Source organism: Ctenocephalides felis, unplaced genomic scaffold (assembly GCF_003426905.1).
Source record: "Ctenocephalides felis isolate EL2017-DRISC unplaced genomic scaffold, ASM342690v1 CF-g0.4_SCAFFOLD_03572, whole genome shotgun sequence".
NCBI lineage: Eukaryota > Metazoa > Arthropoda > Insecta > Siphonaptera > Pulicidae > Ctenocephalides > Ctenocephalides felis.
Window position 1 is genome coordinate 39,991,840 of NW_020539726.1, and position 22,097 is coordinate 40,013,936.

Here is a 22,097-nt window from a genome sequence, read left to right on the forward strand (position 1 = left end):
TTAGGACTTGCATTATATTATAAAATAATGTATCAAACTTGTCCAATATCTGGGGAAGTATACACGATGCTATGATAAATTAGTAAAATTAGTACAAAGGTTCAATTGATATTGATATGTGATTACTATAAATATATACATATTATATATTTTGGATTTTAGTGTGAACCCAACCTTACTGACCAGAATATTTTTTATTACTTCTATTGTTACTTCCATATAATAATAATATATAAGTAATATTATTTTACTTCATTACTTCTATTCAACTTGATTTAATTCTCAAATCTTTTATACACAATTGAACTATTTTTAATACTATTTTAAACTATTTTTAACATTATTTTAAACTATTTTTAACTTTATGAACCTAACCTTGCTAACGAAAGAATTTTATATGAACCCAACCTTACTGACGAGAGAGATTTATATATAAATATATTACTTAATTAAACAATATTGATATAAATTACTAGAAAAAAATAAAAGAATGAATAATATTAATATAATAATTAATGAAATATTTTATTGTATATAAATATAAATAAATCATTAAATATCCCGATAACAATTTATTGGTAATTAAATAGTTTATATATAATTAAATGACTGGAATAATTAATAATAATATAAATGTTTTATTATATATATATATATATATATATATATGTTAAAATATTATTATCTAATTAAAAAATTATTTTACAGAATATTAAGATTTTATATATAAATATATTACTTAATTGAACAATATCAATATAAATTACTAGAAAAAAAATAAAAGATTGCATAATATTAATATAATACTTAATTAAATATTTTATTGTTTATAAATAAATATAAATCATTAAGTTTATCTAAATCATTAACCTTACTGACGAGAGAGTTTTATATGAACCCAACCTTACTGACGATAGAATTTTATATGAATTGAAAATTTGAATTTATTTTGTTTTTTTTTTTTTTAACTTTTAATTTAATTTGCTCGTCAGTAGAGTTCTTTTATAATTTTATATTTATATATTTAATTTGTTTGTTGAATTATGTATCTAGATTTTTGATTCGTTTGTCAGAGGAGTCTTTTTTCTAATTCTCTCTACATTTTAAATTAGTTATTTTGATAGTCATTTTCTATTTTTCTACCTAGATATTAAATTTTGCACGGTAGTAGAGTCCTTTTTCTATTTTTTTTATCTATATATTTAATTTTGCTCGTCAGTAGAGTCCCTTTTCTAATTTTCTCTACATTTTTAATTATCTATTTTGATAGACATTTTCTATTTTTCTATCTAGATACTTAATTTTGCTCCTCAGTAGATTTTCTTTTCTAATTCTCTATCTAGATACTTAATTTTGCTCGTCATTAGAGTCCCTTTTCTAATTCTTTATCTAAATATTTATTTTGCTCGTCAGTAGAGTCCCTTTGGTAATTCTCTATCTAAATATTTAATTTTGCTTGTCAGTAGAGTCCCTTTTCTAATTCTTTATCTAGATATTTAATTTTGCTCGTCTGTGGAGTTTCTCTTCTAATTATCTATCTGGATATTTAATTTTGCTCGTCAGTAGAGTCCCTTTTCTAATTCTTTATCTAAATATTTAATTTTGCTCGTCAGTAGAGTCCCTTTTCTATTTGTTTATCTAGATACTTAATTTTGCTCGTCAGTAGAGTTCCTTTTTTAATTCTCTATCTAGATATTTAATTTTGCTCGTCAGTAGAGTCCCTTTTCTGATTCTTTATTTAAATATTTGCTCGTCAGTAGAGTCCCTTTTCTAATTCTTTCTTTTATTTTGTTTGATCAAACGATTTCATTCGTTTTGTCCATTAGAAATTTAGTTTTCTTTTACATTTACTTCGAATAAGTCCGGCAATAGTTACAAAATAATATGAAAGTATTTATAATAATCGTATTTAATTATTAAAATTTATTTTATTAGATCATCTATAGTCAAAAATCGTCATGGAGTCATCATCGAGACAGTTTGTTGCAATCAAAATGTTTCACACATGGATAATTTGGGTACAAACACCATTACTGTAAGTTAATATTATTTAATAAAATTTAATACATTTCGTTACGGTACGGGAAGTTCCAGCAATTTGCCTTAAGGCACGATGCCACCCACCCCACTAGTTCTATTTATTATCTTCTATCAGACCTCAGAAAAAATGGACGTGTGTGTGTGTTTTGTTTTTTGTATAGCGAAGGAAATGTTTTTATTTTTCTCAGACTAGGTCTTTTGTCTGGGTATGTCGGACTCAATACCGAAAATAAATGGGATTTTAATGTCGAAAATAAATCGGATTTTAATTTTAATGTTAGCTAAAATTCCAAAGCTCACTTGTATACTTTACATAAATTATTTAAACGTTGCAATTGAATTTATATAATACTTAGAAATATGAGATAAAGTTCTTCATTCTAACTCCGGTTGATTAAGTTTAGTTTTTTTGTCATCGTCCTTTTTATAAGCTCTTCTATTTCATCTATAAGATACGAATAACGAAACTCGCAGCATTTATAATAATCTATTTGAAAACATTTAATACTTCTCGAATATTTGTTACGGTACGGGAAGTTCTAGCAATTTGCCTTAAGGCATGATGCCATACACCCCACTAGTATATTATTTTAACTTATCATTTAATTTATTTTAGTTGGGAAGGAATGATATAAATTTGAGCACCACAATTGAGCTAGAATATAGAATAGTAAATTATCGATCGAAAGGAATTGTTTATTTAAGAAATGTCCTGCAACTTCATCCGCAGCCAAATTTTAAAATGTTTCATAAACGTCAAGAACACATGGAAAAGAATTTGGATGATAATATTATAAAGATCCGTCCCAGTAAGTACTTGAATATACATATATGGATATATATATATATATATATATATATATATATATATATATATATAATTTTAGTAAAAAGTCGGGCGTTACATCAATAAAAATAGTACGAGAGTTTTTTTAGAAAATTATTCATTTAAAATCCATACGTTTCGGCTCGCATCTTAGCCTTCACTCAGTAGTAATCAATTTAACTATAAAAATTAAAACTAAATAAATATGTAAGAAATTTAAACAGTAAACTGTAGTTTTTTATTAAAATTGTTAAAATTATCGGTAACGATGCTAATGTCTTCTTCCGGAAGTAATAATATCGCATACATAGCGGAAATAAAAGATTTGTTTATTATAATTTTTAAATATTTTGTTTTCTATTAGTTGCAAGGAAGTTTCTACTAATGAGGGAGATACAACCCTTAATTCAATTTTTACACAAATTAAATCTAAGTTTAATTCTGACCGCCTCAGAATCTTGATATATCAGATTAATTGCTCTAATTGTGAACTTTTTTATATCGGAGTAACTAGCTAAAACCTGAGTTAACGCCTTCATCAACATAAAAATAACTCAAAAAATCTTAAACAATATAAAACGATGTTAACTGATCATATTAAATTAAACCGTAATATAGATTTTTTCAACCCTAAAATTTTACATTTTGAAGAGATCGTAATTAAAAGAAGATTTGCTGAGGGGCTGTTTTTGCAATTGCATAACGACAGGGTCATAAACAAACGATTCGTCAATACGGCCTTGAACGAAACAAACACGTGGTTCCTTAATAGCGTGTCAAAATTTCTTAAAAAATGACAAGATCGCTTTTTAAATTTCCCGTAAAATTTGAACACGTACTAAAAACTGCTTTAAGAAAAAGTGTGACATTTATATCTCAAACTGCGAACAGTAAATATATAGTTTCGACAACTTGTTCAGTTATCATGTTTATTAGTGTGTTTTACCATTTGTAATGTTAAAAAATATATATTTTATCAATGTGCACATACTCATACCATGGATTAATAATGGTTTCATATGTTCAATTAGGGTACAAAATTTTAAATTGATTTCCACTGAATGAAGGCTAAGATGCTAGCCGAAACGTATGGATTTTAAATAAATAAACTTTTAAAAAAACTCTCATACTATTTTTATTGATGTTACGCCCGAGTTTTAAACTCAAATTAAACATATATATATATATATTATATATATATATATATATATATATAAATAATTAATATAATATATATCTTTATAGAAAGGGAATATTTTGTCAGATTAACATTTTCTGGACCAGTAAAACACATTAGTACATACAGAATGCCGCTGGCTTTTGTATTTCAAATCGAAACGGAAAGAACATTTACGTTGATTCGTGAAATGGTAATTAAAAATTATAAGCTATTATAATATTTTATATTATATATCAATTATAATTATATAAATTATATATATTGAAGGTATAATTATAAATATAATCATACCTTGCCACTTATACATAATTCATAGGTAACTAACTGATCATTTATCGCGTGTGTCACGAAATATACTAACAAATTAGTAGATATTATATCTAAACTTAATTTATATTTTTATATTATACTAGCTGACCCGGCAAACGTTGTTTTGCCATAAAAAATATTTCTAGTGCAAAATGTTTAGTACGAAAATAACTGATTGCAAATGTGGTATAAGAAAATATATGAATAGTTTACCCACTGCAAAGCATGCCACATATAAATGTTCCAGAGTCATATTAATAGTCTTTAATAATAGTCAGTTTAAATTTAAATTGGCACATTTAAAATTTCTAGATTTTCATATATTATTACCGCGCTTTTGCATTAATTCATTAATTTTTGAATTCCGAAGCAAAATCCGATAATTCAGTTTTTAAATCATATTGTTATGTGGCCAAGCTCAGCGAATTGACTGAGATTAAAAACAATTGAGATAGTAAAAAATTTGGCAGTTTTGCCACGGGTTTGTATGATACCTATAGTTTTCTATCAAAAACTGTTGGATCTTCAGATTCCAATATTCAATATCTTTATTTTTTTTGCATAAATTGCTCTTTATGCAAACCATTTATCAACTAATACTGTTTGCGCATCGGAAATATTTGTACAATGGGAAAATGGTAAGGGTGGACAACCCTTGATAAAAATAATTTAATTTTTAAGTAAAATTCATGCTTTATCATAAGGTCAAGAAAATATGTATCAAAATTTAATAAAAAAACACTCACTGGCTGAAAACGTGGTGAAAAATTATTCGATTACTAAAATGGCTAGTATGGAATAGAGATTTGTGGAAGAAGGGTTTCTAAATCCCGCATTATGAAAATTAAAATTAGAACTAAATTGATTTCAAAATTTTTAAAAAAAGTAGGGGTGGACATCATAATAACAGTTATAAGTATTTTTCAACCCCACATTAAAAAAATTACAGTAAAGAAAATTGAGCTCAAAATGGAAAAAAAGTTATTGGACAACCCTTATTAAAAATATATTGTTTTTCAAAGTAACCTTCAAGCATTTTTATATATTCAAAAAACTTTCAACAAAAATTATGTCAAATAACAGTTCAAATTAAAATTAAAAGAAAATTGATTCCAAAATTTTTAAAAAAGGCAGGGGTTGACAATTCTTGCTAAAAATAAATAGCATTTTGAAGTAAGAAAGAGTTGCATGTATTATTCAATTCCGTATTAAAAAAATAATAATAAGTCAGCCCTTATTAAAAATTAATTGTTTTTCAAAGTAATATTTAAGCATTTTTGTAAACTCAAAAAAATCTTAACTGAAATTATGTCAAATAATAGGTCAAATTAAAGTTAAAAGAAAATTGATTTCAAAATTTAAAAAAAAGGCAGGGGTGGAAAATCATTGATAAAAATAAAGAGTATTTTGAAGTAAAAAGAATTTCATATATTTTGAATTTAAAAAAATAAAATGAACAAAATTGACCCCAAAATTAATAAACGTATTAGGGTTAACCCTTAATAATAATAAATTGAATTTTCAAGTAAGATTCAAGCTTTTTCTCCAAGCTCTCAAAAATCTGAAATAAAATTATGTCAAAAATATTCAATGACTCGCGGTATAAAAAATGATTGTAAAAAAGTAAAATCTTAGGGTTGCATGTATTTTAATGCCACATTATAAAAAAATAACAAAAAAATCAGTCCAAAAATCACAAAGAAATTAAGAGTGAACAACTCTTATCACTTAAGGATATGAACAATAGTTACCGATTCTCAGATCTACTGAATACGCATATTTCAAAAAAAATTATAATAATCGGTAAAGCCGTTTCGGAGGAGTACGCCAACGAACTTTATGATACGCAAATTCGATGTATAAATATCGTTTGAAATATGTAATTTAATACTGGTGACATCTACAGGTTGTCGTCATCGAAGATGTATCCAAAGACGAAACTGCTGAACAGAGAAATAATATTAGAAAGATATACACAGGAAAGTCTTGGATTAGTTCAGAAATTGTTCCTGCTAACCTTACGTAAGTAATTATAATCAAAAAATGTTATATTTATATTCTTTGAAGCTTACTGTGGTTTTGTTGTAAAAACTTGGTCTTGCAACCAGCTTGACATCGAGTAGCAGTGATATCATTTATAGATATTGGTCCTCGATATGGATATTTTCGATCTGAGACTACTTGCAACACTCTGAGACTACTTGCAACACTCTGAGACTTCTTGCAACACTCTGAGACTACTTGCAACACTCTGAGACGTCTTGCAACACTCTGAGACGTCTTGCAACACTCTGAGACGTCTTGCAACACTCTGAGACGTCTTGCAACACTCTGAGACGACTTGCAACACTCTGAGACGACTTGCAACACTCTGAGACGACTTGCAACACTCTGAGACGACTTGCAACACTCTGAGACGACTTGCAACACTCTGAGACGAGTTGCAACACTCTGAGACGAGTTGCAACACTCTGAGACGAGTTGCAACACTCTGAGACGAGTTGCAACACTCTGAGACGTCTTGCAACACTCTGAGACGTCTTGCAACACTCTGAGACGTCTTGCAACACTCTGAGACGTCTTGCAACACTCTGAGACGTCTTGCAACACTCTGAGACTACTTGCAACACTCTGAGACTACTTGCAACACTCTGAGACTACTTGCAACACTCTGAGACATCTTGCAACACTCTGAGACGTCTTGCAACACTCTGAGACGTCTTGCAACACTCTGAGACGTCTTGCAACACTCTGAGACGTCTTGCAACACTCTGAGACGTCTTGCAACACTCTGAGACTACTTGCAACACTCTGAGACTACTTGCAACACTCTGAGACTACTTGCAACACTCTGAGACTACTTGCAACACTCTGAGGCGAGTTGCAACACTCTGAGGCGAGTTGCAACACTCTGAGGCGAGTTGCAACACTCTGAGACGACTTGCAACACACTTGAATTTTTCTGCAACACGCTTGAATTTCTTTGCAACGCGCTTGAATCTCTTTGCAACACGCTTGAATCTCTTTGCAACACGCTTGAATCTCTTTGCAACACGCTTGAATCTCTTTGCAACACGCTTGAATCTCTTTGCAACACGCTTGAATCTCTTTGCAACACGCTTGAATCTCTTTGCAACACGCTTGAATCTCTTTGCAACACGCTTGAATCTCTTTGCAACACGCTTGAATCTCTTTGCAACACGCTTGAATCTCTTTGCAACACGCTTGAATCTCTTTGCAACACGCTTGAATCTCTTTGCAACACGCTTGAATCTCTTTGCAACACGCTTGAATCTCCTTGCAACACGCTTGAATCTCTTTGCAACACGCTTGAATCTCTTTGCAACACACTTGAATCTCTTTGCAACACACTCGAACCTCTTTGCAACACACTCGAACCTCTTTGCAACACACTCGAACCTCTTTGCAACACACTCGAACCTCTTTGCAACACACTCGAACCTCTTTGCAACACACTCGAACCTCTTTGCAACACACTCGAACCTCTTTGCAACACACTCGAACCTCTTTGCAACACACTCGAACCTCTTTGCAACACTGGAATCTCTTTGCAACACACTTGAATCCCTTTGCAACACAGTTGAATCTCTTTGCAACACAGTTGAATCTCTTTGCAACACAGTTGAATCTCTTTGCAACACAGTTGAATCTCTTTGCAACACAGTTGAATCTCTTTGCAACACAGTTGAATCTCTTTGCAACACAGTTGAATCTCTTTGCAACACAGTTGAATCTCTTTGCAACACAGTTGAATCTCTTTGCAACACAGTTGAATCTCTTTGCAACACAGTTGAATCTCTTTGCAACACAGTTGAATTTCTTTGCAGCACACTTAGATTTCTTTGCAGCACACTTGATTTTCTTTGCAACACACTTGAATCTCTTTGCAACACGCTTGAATCTCTTTGCAACATGCTTGAATTTCTTTGCAACACAGTTGAATCTCTTTGCAACACAGTTGAATATCTTTGCAACACAGTTGAATATCTTTGCAACACAGTTGAATCTCTTTGCAACACACCTGAATTTCTTTGCAACACACTTAAATTTCTTATATATATATATATATATATATATATATATATATATATATATATATTGATATATATATTTTCTAAACATTATTACTTTGTTTTTAGGAGTGACCTGGATAAAGAATATATTGTGCCAAAGATTTATCGAAAGCCTATACTGAAATTTCTTAAGTTTGCAGAACTCAAATTGGGTAAAAAAGATTTAATGAAATTGCGAAAGTTTGAGTAAGTGCAGAATTAACAATTTATAATAGATATATGTATATTTAAAATTAATATTAAATAATAATTAAATCATCAGATATGCAATTGAAAGAAAATATAAAAATTAAAAAAAAATGGAATCAAATCTGACAATTTATAATTCACTAGCTCTTGGTCCATTAATATTTAGACAAACCAGTCATGATTCAAAATAAACAGTAGCAATTTTTATGTAAATAACTATATATTAATTATTGCTACTTGCCTTAAGGCAAATACTCACTTACACCTAGTTTAATCAACAATTTTGCAGGAAATTATATGATGTCAATGGAATCGGCATGACGAGAGATAATTACCTCTTTTATTGCACGTGCCTGATGTGGATGGAAGAAATTACAGAAGACAGAGAACTTCGGGTAATTAATATATATATATATATATATATATATATATACCCATAACTTCTATTAATAATAATTTTTATTCCTTAAAGAAATATAACATGGAAGCTGTAACCATGACCGTGTCTCCCAGTCCCATGAATGCAAATGCCACTCTCGAAGTGCCAGGTTTGGCAGAAAAGAGACCCTCTCTGGTGGTCGGGGACCGGGCACATGTTAGAATCCATCAGGAGGATCCGACTAAATACAGAGGCTGTCGCATCTACGAAGGAGTCATTAGTAAAGTTCTAGACACTGCTATTGAAATCGATGAATTTAATAAAGAGTAAGGCTTTAGATTATTCATACAACATTAGTTGTTGAAGCTGGGGAAAAAAAGAATTGCAAAATGTATGTATTGATGTTTGTTGTTTTTTAGCTGAGTGCGGTGGTTAATTCGCTTGTGGTAATTAAATTTTTTAAGTTATTTTAAATGAATAACACTTTGCTTGAGTAATATACTAATACTGCAAAAAGTAATTTAGTCCGTTTGTAGCACCTGTTTTTTTTTTTAATTTGAATTTAGTAATTTATTTTGGAAAGAAAGTCTTAAAAGACTTCCAACAAGGTTGTGTTAATGTCCCATGTTCTTAGAAAGGGTGAATAAAAAAAATCTGAGTGTTTTGCAAGTCATGTGAGAGTGTTGCAAGTGGTCTGGGTGTGTTGCAAGTCATCTGGGTATGTTGCAAGTCGTCTGGGTGAGTTGCAAGTCGTCTGGGTGAGTTGCAAGTCGTCTGGGTGAGTTGCAAGTCGTCTGGGAGTGTTGCAAGTCGTCTGGGAGTGTTGCAAGTCGTCTGAGAGTGTTGCAAGTCGTCTGAGAGTGTTGCAAGTCGTCTAAGGGTGTTGCAAGTCGTCTGAGAGTGTTGCAAGTCGTCTGAAGGTGTTGCAAGTCGTCTGAGAGTGTTGCAAGTCGTCTGAGAGTGTTGCAAGTCGTCTGAGAGTGTTGCAAGTCGTCTGAGAGTGTTGCAAGTCGTCTGAGAGTGTTGCAAGTCGTCTGAGAGTGTTGCAAGTCGTCTGAGAGTGTTGCAAGTCGTCTGAGAGTGTTGCAAGTCGTCTGAGAGTGTTGCAAGTCGTCTGAGAGTGTTGCAAGTGTCTGAGAGTGTTGCAAGTCGTCTGAGAGTGTTGCAAGTCGTCTGAGAGTGTTGCAAGTCGTCTGAGAGTGTTGCAAGTCGTCTGAGAGTGTTGCAAGTCGTCTGAGAGTGTTGCAAGTCGTCTGAGAGTGTTGCAAGTCGTCTGAGAGTGTTGCAAGTCGTCTGAGAGTGTTGCAAGTCGTCTGAGAGTGTTGCAAGTCGTCTGAGAGTGTTGCAAGTCGTCCCTGGGCATGTTTTGCAAATCGTCTGAGAGTGTTTCAAATCGTCCCTGGGCATGTTTTGCAAATCGTCTGAGAGTGTTTCAAATCGTCCCTGAGCGTATTTTGTATGTCGTCTGAGAGTGTTTTGTATGTCGTCTGAGAGTGTTTCAAATTGTCTCCGAACGTGTTTTACAAGTCGTCTCCCAGCGTGTTCTTCAAGTCGTCTCCGAGCGTGTTTTTCAAGTCGTCTCCGAGCGTGTTTTTCAAGTCGTCTCCGAGCGTGTTTTTCAAGTCGTCTCCGAGCGTGTTTTTCAAGTCGTCTCCGAGCGTGTTTTTCAAGTCGTCTCCGAGCGTGTTTTTCAAGTCGTCTCCGAGCGTGTTTTTCAAGTCGTCTCCGAGCGTGTTTTTCAAGTCGTCTCCGAGCGTGTTTTTCAAGTCGTCTCCGAGCGTGTTTTTCAAGTCGTCTCCGAGCGTGTTTTTCAAGTCGTCTCCGAGCGTGTTTTTCAAGTCATCTCCGAGCTTGCTTTAAACAGTCTCAAAGTTTGTTGTAAATTGTCTGAGTGCAAGTCTTCCGACTGTGTTGAAAGTTGTCTGAGTGTATTTTAAGTTATATGAATGTGTTGCAAGTTATGTGATTGTGTTGCAAGCTGCTTAAAAGTATTTTGAGCTATCTTAATGTGTTGTAAGCTTTCTGAATGGGTTTTAAGCGGTCTGTTTTATAAATTGGCTCTAGCACCTGATTAAAATGGTAATTATAAGACGCCATGAATTGCGAATTATGATGCTATAGTAATTATGATGCGATTATAAGTTTTGGATAAAATCGTACCAAGTTAACTACTAAAAAAACTTTTTTGTGAGCTACACACCAAAATACCAACTTATGCAATTTATAATAGCTTCAAATACTCACCAATGCCAAAAAAGTATAACTACTTCACTTCACACACACATTTTTTTTGTTTTGTCTCACTTTCTTTTTTGATAATAAAGACTAATGTTTTTGCCTGATATTTTGAATCAACTATGATAATATATTTTCATTTTAATTTGAATATATTATTTTTTAGTTTCCTCGATGAAGTAACAAGCAAGACGTTGGTGGACGTCAGATTCATCATGTCTCGTCTCAGATATCAACGGATACACAGGGCTCTGTCTTATTATAACAATTTTGTTGACAGGCTATTTCCACGAGCTTTCGATAGACAGAAGGTTCAGAATGAAAATTTTATTAGGTAATTATGAAAAAGTTTTAAATAGAAGTATGAAAATTTAAAAAATCGTTTTGTTACAAATATTTGAGAATATTTCGAAATTTTCAAAAAAAATTGAATATTTTCAAAAAATTTCAAATTCTCAAGAAATTAAAAAATTCTTATCGAATATTTTAAAAAAAAATTCAAATTCTCAAGAAATTAAAAAAAAAAATTTTTTACAGAAATTTAAAAAAATTTGAACTTCTAAAAAATTATCAAAATTTTGGAAGCAATTCCTAATAATCAAAAAAATCGTTACATACACACAAGTTGTTTGTTATTTATTTAAAACTCTTATTATTATTTTCTTCTTTTCATTCCTCGAATGTTTAATTAAGGTACGGAAAGTTCCAGCAATTTGCCTTAAGGCACGATGCCATGCACTACTATTCTAATTTTAATTTCATTATCATTTCAGATCAAGAGCTCATGGTTCAGGAGATGCAAATAGTAGCAAATCAGTAAATTATGATGACACGAGTACTAGTATATGGTAAATGTTTTTGCTTCATTATTAAAAATAATCTTAAGCGCATTTCATATAATTTCCGAAGTGGAACTTCTTCAAACATTACTAGTTGTAAAAAACAAAACTTTTTATAAGAATTTTTACAAATAACATGATGGACAGGGAGACCGATACAAATATAATTAGATAGAAATATAGATAGTTGAAACATTGACAGGTTAGAGAGGTAGCCAGGTAAACAAATCAAATAAATTGTGGATTACTATATTATCGATTACTTATAATTATCGCGAAATCTATGCAACTAACAACTATTTTTTAACTTAATTGTCATCTTGTACAATAGTAAAGGTCTACCTCAATTGCGTGTGAACTTTTTTTATTGAAGTAAAACTTCTTTAGGCGCGACATGGGTGTAAATCGACATGGGTGTAAAGTAATCGCTTGCATGATTCGCGCTTACGACGCTAGTTAATTTCACCTAGGTTGTGTTTCATGCAAATTAGACGATTGCGACATGCAAATGGACAATTTGGAATGTTTGACCAAATTATAAATGTGCCTGTTGACATTAATAATATGGTTAATTTATTACCTCGTAATATTGATGATGATCATTGCATTAACGTTCACATAAAAAAGCAAACGATTCATAGATCCAGCCATGTGCAGGGCTTGATAAATAAAACAAATATAAAAGTATGGCTTCAATTTGTTAGGCAAGACGGATATTACAGCTGTTCAAGGAATGAGATCATATCGTCAGCGAAAAAGTAAAAAAATACAAACAGTAAATGAATGTATGTTAATTTTAATTACATGAAGTTCTTCAAACACAATTGTTACAGGATGAGTGAAGTTACGAAAACAATATTTGTTTAGGCGTTGTTTAACATAATCCACTGTGTGAATGAATATTATAGAATTTATTAATCAGCAATTACTTTAAAACGATCATGTCATATTTCAAGTACGACTTTGATTACATTATTGTTTGTAAATATTATACATATTTTTAATGTAATCATAACTATATAATTTATAATTTATCATTATATAAATGTGTATAATGATTGACGACACTAATAAATGTGTGCATCACGAGTGTTACCATATTACTAATAAACATTATTCAAAATTTTTATATGATGTAATTATTTTTACTCAACTTAAATTTGCTACTTTATACAGTAGCAAATAAGTTTTACTTCAATCGCGTGGTTTTTTTTTTTTTTTGTTTTTACTTTTTTTACTATATATATATTTATCTGCAGTAATGGTATCCCAAATGGTGAAGGCGAAAATTGGGAAATCTCAACGTCACCCAAGAAAAAGCAAAGAAATAGAATTTACAGGGAAAACAGAAGTAACAGTACTAGCAAATGGATTACTGAATTCGAGTAAGTCAAGTTTGTAACTGATAATTATAGTATTTAATAATTAATTTATAAACATTTAATACTCTTCAAATATTTCATTTTAGTACGAGAAGTTCCAGCAATTTCCACTACTTACAATTTTCGTTTATATTTTTTCTATTTCAGTTACATGAACAAGCTAATTTGTGACAACAAGGAACAGAAAGTGGCCATCGAGAACATTGTGAACAAATCTTCAGGCATTGCTCCTTATATTCTATTCGGGCCTCCTGGTACAGGCAAAACTGTAACGATTGTCGAAGCTATTGTGCAAATAATCAAACACGTTGAGAACCCGAAAATATTGGTCTGTGCACCTGCAAATATGGCATGCGATATGCTTACTTGTAAATTGAGACCGTACTTTAATCGAGGGGAACTGATTCGGATACATTCGGCTAACAGAGAATTGTAAGTGGAAACTGTAATTGTTAGAAATATATGAATATATATATATATATATATATATATATATATACACACCTAAGTCTGTTTTTACACGGTAGATTGGTTCCAGAAGAAGCCGTGTAAAAAAAAAAAGTGTAATAAAAGACATTGATCTTATACAAAAATGGGTGATTTGTTCCTAATCTCTAAAACCTATTAAAATTAGTGAAAAACAAGAATTTCACAAAATATTAACACGTTTCAATTGCTCTGACCAGTAAATTTTATTGTATGCACGTAAAGGGAATTCCCCTAAATTGTTTGTACGCGCTAAAGGGGAATTCACTTAAATCTTTAAGCTAGTGTTCGCAAACTATCGATACTATAGATGGTTTCAGACTTTTTTCTTTCATAAATACTTTTTTGTGATATGAACATACTTCGCAAAAATTAAATTTGACAAAAAAATTCAAGTACATAAAATTTCAAATCGTGCTAAATGGAATAAAATCGTGTAAAAAAATTAAAAGTATTCAATTTTCAAACCGTGTTATATCAAAACCGTGTACAAAAAGACCGTGTAAAAACAGACTTAGGTGTATATCATATCTTATATATAAAATTCTTCTGTATGGGTGTATGATTTGATACTTCTTCTAAGCGGTTATTCAGATTTTGATAAATCTTCCTGAAGTTTGTTAAGGAATTTTTTTAGGATTTTTTGAATTATAGAAATATAGTTAGATTGTAGAAATAAATGGAAAAAATTACAAAAACCCGCTTATTATTGTTTGACCTTGAAAATATTTAAGGCATAGTTTGACATTAAAAACAAATGAAGACTGTCATTTGCCAAACATTTCTATTCACTTATGAGTCTAGACAATATTGGAATATGAATAATGAAATCACGATTATGAATAAGAAAAATGTAATGCCTACATTATTATTGCCGAAAAGCAGCTGAGATGAGCCAAAAATTAAAATAATATAAGATACAGTATATAGTTTGGCAGATGAACAGTGTGCGCATGTTTGTGAATATACCCTTCATTAATAATTTGACTGATTGTTATCTTTTACCTAATGCAGTCGTGTTTTTGCCTTACTTTACTATCACAATACAAAAAAAATTACTTACTCAAAAAATTATTTAGAAGTTTCATTGTGTCAAAAATTCATATGTTTGGCATTGGTTACGGAATATTTACTCAAGTCAATGGAGCGTTTTGGGTCTGAATTTATGTACTGTGCTCTAATTTGTATGAAATTTTGGAATTAGGTTCATCTTACTATCAAGTTCAAAAGTGAAAATAATTTAGGCCCTTTTGCCGATTCCCGGGGGGATGACATTTCTTTTCATCGGTATCGATAAAAGAACTAATTCTAAGAGAAAAATGTTTTTAGTTTTTCAAAAAGGCAAATACTTTTCAAGTTACTGGCTACTAAAAATTTGTTTTTTTTTGCGTGTTTCATCGTTTTTTGCAAATATCTCCAAAAATATACATTTAAACGAAAATCATGTAATGAACAAAATTATATCAATTAAAATCTTAATAAATCAGTGTTTTATAAAGTGTTTTAGGAACAATATTAAGCTAGATATGAAAATGGGATTTTATAGTGCTCAAAATAAGCTTTAAAATCAGTACTTCCGCTTGTAAAATGAGTGAGCTATCATGCAAATAAAATATGCATACTATGTTTTTTTCATTTAAATCAAATAGTTTTTAAGTGCCATTTCCACCAAAATTAAAAATAATCATATTCCATCTAGAATTAACTTGGTTTAAGAGATCTTCACGGATTCTAGAAAATACCACAACTTTAGTACAAACGATTTTCAAAAAGATCATCATTTCATGAAAAAAAATCTATTTAAAAAAAAACTACCAATTTCTCATTATTATATCTCTGAAAGAATAAAAGATACGTATAAAGGTATATAGAAGAAATTTCAAGGAAATTTTAGTCAGAAAAAGACTAATTATTACTTTTTATTATTTTTTTGTTACACAAATATTGATAGAGTTATGATTGTTTAAAAAAAGTGCGCGGATGTCCAACCAGAATGTCTTTCGAGCCCTTTAACCCTTCGCCGTTTCAAAATAAGAGAATTCACGGTAAAATTTATAATAGAGAAAGTTGTAGGTCATTTCATTACCTTTAAAATAGTGTATTACAAGTTCTGATAAAATCAGATTTAAAAGAGTTATAATCCAATTAATTCCGGGGGTGGTGACGGAGTGCAAATTGTTTTCACTTCTGAACTTAAGATAAAGATTAGCCTATTTCTAAAATATCAAGCAAATTGGAGCACAGTAAAAAAACTCGAAGGGCACACGTTTTTTTCTCTCTATTTACTGCAATAATTTTGTTGGTCGTAGGTTGAATAGAGCACATGTGAACAGGATTTGACAAATTAATTCACTTAAAATATGAACTTAAGTAATAACGTATATCGAATTATTATTAAGAAAAATGTAATTAAAATATTAAAATTACTAAAAACCACTTAAAATATGGTACGAAATTATAAAAATTATAAGCAACATTATTGGAGCATTTATTTCGGGTGGAAAAATCCAAAGTGATAATGTATCTTTACCACGAATGCTATATATTAATTCTTTCTGAATTTGCTATATTTTTTAAAAGATTTCAATTTTCAACACGTGTATCTTATGCTATGACCATAAATCACAAAGGCAGACGATGAATTTATGTGTGATAAATTTGGAAAATCGATGTTTCAGTCGTGAATAAACAAAAAATCATTTATTTATACATCTACATCTACATGTGTGACTAAAAATAAAGGATAACCCTTGGCATTAAAATAAATTGAGCTATTTGAAATAAATTTGTTCAATAAATTGTAGTGTATATTACTAATATACTATTTTATTGAACATATTTTAATATTTGTTAAATGGATAATTAAAGTGTTAACTGTGGGAATTGAGAATCATAATTTTATTTGAAGCAGTTCTACATTTAACATCACTTATATATTTGTGCAAATAGTAATTCGAAAAACAATAATTATTATTTTTAATTGAATGGTAAATATTAGTATAGGATATTAAAAAATTGTAGACGTGGGTACAGGACAATGTCTGTAGTGTCATCTAGTATATATATATATATATATATATATATATATATATATATATGTATATGTATATGTATATACTTATATTTTTTCAGTGATTCAATACCCAAAGAGATATATCCGTACAGCAATTTGGAATTAGATCCGATAAATGGAAAAGCATGCGGGGCTGTCCAAGTCAAAACTTCTGCATTGTGTAGTGGCAATTACAAAGTTGTTGTCTGTACGTTGATGTTGGCAGGAAAATACACAAAGTAAGTGATACATATAAAATTTTCGTGTTATGATGTTAGTGATTATGCTACTCTGAAACGGCTTGACTGATTTTTACAACTACATTCATGAGAATCAGCTTATATCTAGGAGACTAATAACAAGGAGACCCTCAGATTTACTCCTTTCCTATTTTGATAAAACTACACATGGTGATAGTTTATAGTCAATTTACACATCTTAAAATATTATAGGCCTGTGAGAAAGGATTTAATTATAAAAACTAGTAATGCATTATGCCTTAAGGCAAAATGCTGAAACTTGCTTAAAAAAATGTTCAGAATTTTCAAAAAAAAAAAATCAAAATACAAAAAAAATTAAATTAACAAAAAATCAAAATTTAAACTAGTAGTGAGAAATTTTAAACGTTTTCAAATATTTTATTACAAATACTTTCATTATTTTTGCTATCTTGTTATATCTGAGCTGAAATTAAATGTAAATCATAAATCAATCAATTTATCTTCAGAACATTAACAATTGTCATTTAATTTCGAATTCAATTTCAAAAAAAAAATAGTTGCCTAATTTACACAAAATTGAAAAAGTGCTCCTGTATAGTCACAGTCTAAACGCATTTGCAAATAATTCTGTGCGACATTTTCACTTATACTGTGCTTAGCTTGGCGGCATTTTCACATTTTTACAAAATTTCACAAAAGTTTTCACAAAATTAGAAAAGTGCTGCAGTGCTTAGCCTGGGTATTTGTTTAAATTTCTAATCCAAAATTACAAAAATATTTCATGGAAAATAAAAAAAATGTTTTGGAAAAAACTTGAAAAAAAAAGCTTTTTTTATTTTGAAATATTTTGGAAATTTTGAACTTTTTATAGTTATATTAATAGCAAGAAAATCGAAACTAAAATTTTTTGCATTTCTTCACGTTTTAGAGGTTTCTGAACATGTTGGCATACTTTATAAAAAATGTGTGTAATGTGTGCGTGTGTTTGTATGTATGGATATACACATACACACATACATATGGTAAATCAGTTTTTAAGAGAACGGAGTGTCCGATTTTAATATTTCAAAAAACATTTTAAACTGATTAAATTTTTGGGAAGGCAGGTCTAGCGGTTTCGGTAAAAAAAGTAAAAAAAATGTAATTTGGCGGTCAAAAATGATCATTAGACATATGTACATCCTATTATCAGGTATTTTATAAAGATTTTAATAAAAATTACAAATTTTGTGTACATTTATATGGGTTCCGTACCAATGTTAACGCGTAAGACCATGCGGCGCTTACGCGCTTTGATATTTCGTCTCCAGATCACATGCAACGCGATTGCTTAAAAAAACATTCAAAATTTTCAAAATGAATCAAAATACAAAAAAATTAGATTTTTCAAAAAAGGGGCCGTTCAAGTATTACGTAAGCACTATAGGAGGGCGGGGGGGGGTGTTATTGATTTGCTTATTTTGGTGACAGCTTTGCTTACTTTTGCTGACAAAGAGGGATGGGGGGTAAATAATTGTACTAAATCTGCTTACGTAATACTTTAACGATCCCAAAGTCAAATTTTCAAAAAAATCAATTTTTTTCAAAAATTTCAAATTTCTCAAAAATCTAATTTTTTCAAAGTTTTGCAAAGTTTTTTTTAATTATTTAGTTTTCGGTAAGGAAAGTTCCAGCAATATTCCTTTAAGGCACGATGCCATTGACCACTAGTTCCTCACTTTCTTTCTTTCAGACCGACTAAGTTTTTGAGAGACGAAGATCTTAAATTCACACACCTTGTCATTGACGAAGCAGCTCAGTCTATGGAAACGGAGACTCTGATACCATTGGCTGGACTCTTGAAGGAAGACGGTCAAATGATATTGGCTGGTGACCCTAAACAACTGGGACCCATCTGCCAGAGCCATACCGTTAAGAACATTGGACTGGGTAAATTAGATACTGTTCTATTTATATATATATATTATACTAGCAAACCCGACGAACTCCGTTTCGCCACCAGATGGTTTCGCGAGAAAGATGAAGAAATGTTTTGTTTGTTTTATATTTGAAAAGGAAAAATTTGATTTTATTACACAACAGTAATGAATTTATTTCGATTACAAAAATGAAGTGTTTTTTAGTTGAACTTCTCTAAGTAAATGAAAGTGAATCCGCAAATTATCCGTTTCATTGAAGTGCTCTTTGGTAAACCACATTTTTTGTTTTCTGGTCTGACGTTAAGGGGGTATTCTACTGTAGAATTTTGAAAAAATCGAAAAAAAATTTCTTTCATATTTTCAAAGTATAGTTATTCAAAAATATGTCATTAAAAGGATTTTTCAAAATTACTATTATTTCCTGAGTTATATCCGTTTTAGTGACTTGGCCTCGGTTCGGGTCCGACCGAGTCTCAAAACTTTGAACGCGTTTTTCTCGGAACTACTTTTTTCGAGCTGGCGGTAAGGATATCTCGAGTTCTAATTAACCGATTTACTTCAAATTTGAAGAGGATCTTCTCTATACATCGCTTTATCGCATGGACCTTTCCCAAAACTATAACTTTTCATTTAGTATTTTTAAAAAATTCGGAATTGTTAAAAAAAACATGAAAAAAAAAATTTTTTTTCAAACTGCCGCCATTCTAACAAAAAAATTTTTTTTAACTTATCCAAGGTTCATACGATAGCGGCATCTATAATAATTAAGAATCCATCTATTTTTTAACTTAACACAAACAAAGCGGATCGTTTCCGAACTCGTGAACAGGCAACGTATAACTGCCCATGTGAAAAACATAGATTTTTTAAATAATCTATTTGAAATTTATCCCGCAAACACTAAACGATTGGCCTTGAGACTTGTTATTGCGAACGCAAGGCGAACTGGAAATTGCAATCGTTTGAAGTCAAACGGAAGACCAGTCGCAATCATTGGTATGTCACCAAATCGCCAGCAATTTTTGATTGAATGGTGAAATTCAATGCGTGCACATCACTATTGTTTGCGGCAAGAATTGCTCGTTGACTTAACCAAGCATAATTCTGATAATTGTCACTAATGTTATTACTCGAATTTTTAATTACGGCTAGTGTTAGAAGTATCGAGGCAAAGTATCGATACCGAGTACTGAAAAAAAATCGCGACAAAGCATCGATACCAAAAAAGAATCGCGGCAAAAGTATCGATACTACTCAGTATCGAATAATGAGTACTTTTCACCAAAATTAAACGTTAGTGCAAGAGAGATCTAAAATTCTCTACAGATCGATTTTCCAATATTATGATAAATTCTATTGCCTGTATTTGATGCTGTTAAATCAGCGTCATTTTCAATATTTTGAGAAGTTTAAAACAATAATTTTTCGATACTAATTTCAAATTCGATTTATATCAAAAGAAAAATATTCAATAATTAAATAATACTATGGTTTTGCTAATTTATTTCAAAAGGAAAAATACTCATTAATTAGAAAATAGTATCGTTTTGTGACGAAAGTATTTATTTATGAATTTAGTATCGGCTAATTTATTTCAAAAGAAAAAATACTCAATAATTAAATAACAGTATCGTTTTGTGACGAAAGTATTCATTTATAATATTAGTGTCGGCTAATTTATTTCAAAAGGAAAAATACTCATTAGTTAGAAAATAGTATCGTTTTGTGACAAAAGTATACATTTATGAATTTAGTATCGGCTAATTCATTTCAAACGGAAAAATACTCAATAACTAAATAATAGTATTGTTTTGTGACGAAAGTATTCATTTACGCCGCGGCAATTTCGCAGACAAGATTTTTCCATAAAATATGCAAAACTTTGATAAACGTTGATAAACATATGTTTTCGAAAGTAACAGAAATTATATTATGGACATACAATAATCTTGAACTCTAATTCTTTTATTGGCTTCGAACTGGGGGCATTCATATTCTTTAACAAAAACCATATCGCACTCGACTTATCGCCTGTTTCGTTCGTTATCTATGAAGAGCGGAGAATGAGTGGTGTTCATAAAATGCGGTCGAACTTTTGGTGGGGTCAAAAAATATAGCCGATACTTTTTTAGTAGAATCGGCGCAAAGTATCGATACCGCCAAAAGAATCGGCCCGAAGTTACTCAGTATCGATACTATCGTTCTAACACTAATTACGGCACGGGAAGTTCCAGCAATTTGCCTTAAGGCACGATGCCATACACCACTAGTATTTAAATTTGTATCATTATTGTTTAGGTATATCGTTGATGGAAAGGTTAATGTTGACCAATAAACTGTATGAAAGCAAAGCCGGACATAGAGATGAAAAGTACATCACGAAACTGGTTAAGAACTTCCGTTCGCATCCTGATATTATTAAAATACCAAACAAATTTTTTTATGATAACGAGCTGCAGGTAATACCAAAATCTAATTATCCCAAGTATAAATTTATCAGGTTTTCTTATTATTTACAGCCTTGTTCGAAAAAAGCATTATCGGATCCTATTGTCAAATGTGACGTGTGGGATGAGTTATTATTCGGTGGAGAAGCTATCGAATTTTATGGAGTTTCGGCTAGTGAATGTAGACAAGGACACTCACCGAGGTAGGATGAAATATATGATAGAGTATAAAAAAAATAGTAAGTAGATGAAACTGAACTTTGTTGATGTTGAAATGAAGATAGAGAGTGGGAGAAATTGATTTTTAGTGATTTTTGTTTCATCAAAAGCATTTTCCACGCAATCTATCATATTTTAAGACCATTCATAATATTTTTTGAGAATATACAACATTTTTTGTGAATATACAATATTTTTAGGCAATATACAACGATTTTGAACCTTTTACAATATTTTTGAACCAGCAACAATATTTCTAAATTTTTTGCTACACTTTTAA

At 30.6% G+C, this 22,097-nt stretch overlaps 1 protein-coding gene across 1 annotated transcript; it reads left to right on the forward strand.

Moving 5' to 3' along the window:
• Positions 1-1,935: 1,935 nt before the first annotated feature.
• On the forward strand, positions 1,936-21,801 carry LOC113387826 (putative helicase mov-10-B.2; the record flags this gene model as incomplete). The annotated part of the gene is given in 15 exon segments (XM_026625201.1): positions 1,936-2,035; positions 2,657-2,849; positions 4,112-4,236; positions 6,262-6,377; positions 8,516-8,635; positions 8,928-9,033; positions 9,111-9,343; positions 11,419-11,586; positions 12,026-12,100; positions 13,351-13,476; positions 13,621-13,905; positions 17,092-17,250; positions 18,965-19,161; positions 21,450-21,610; positions 21,671-21,801. Coding segments are annotated over 15 exon segments (2,295 nt in total), but the record flags the coding sequence as incomplete, so codon positions are not given.
• Positions 21,802-22,097: the final 296 nt, after the last annotated feature.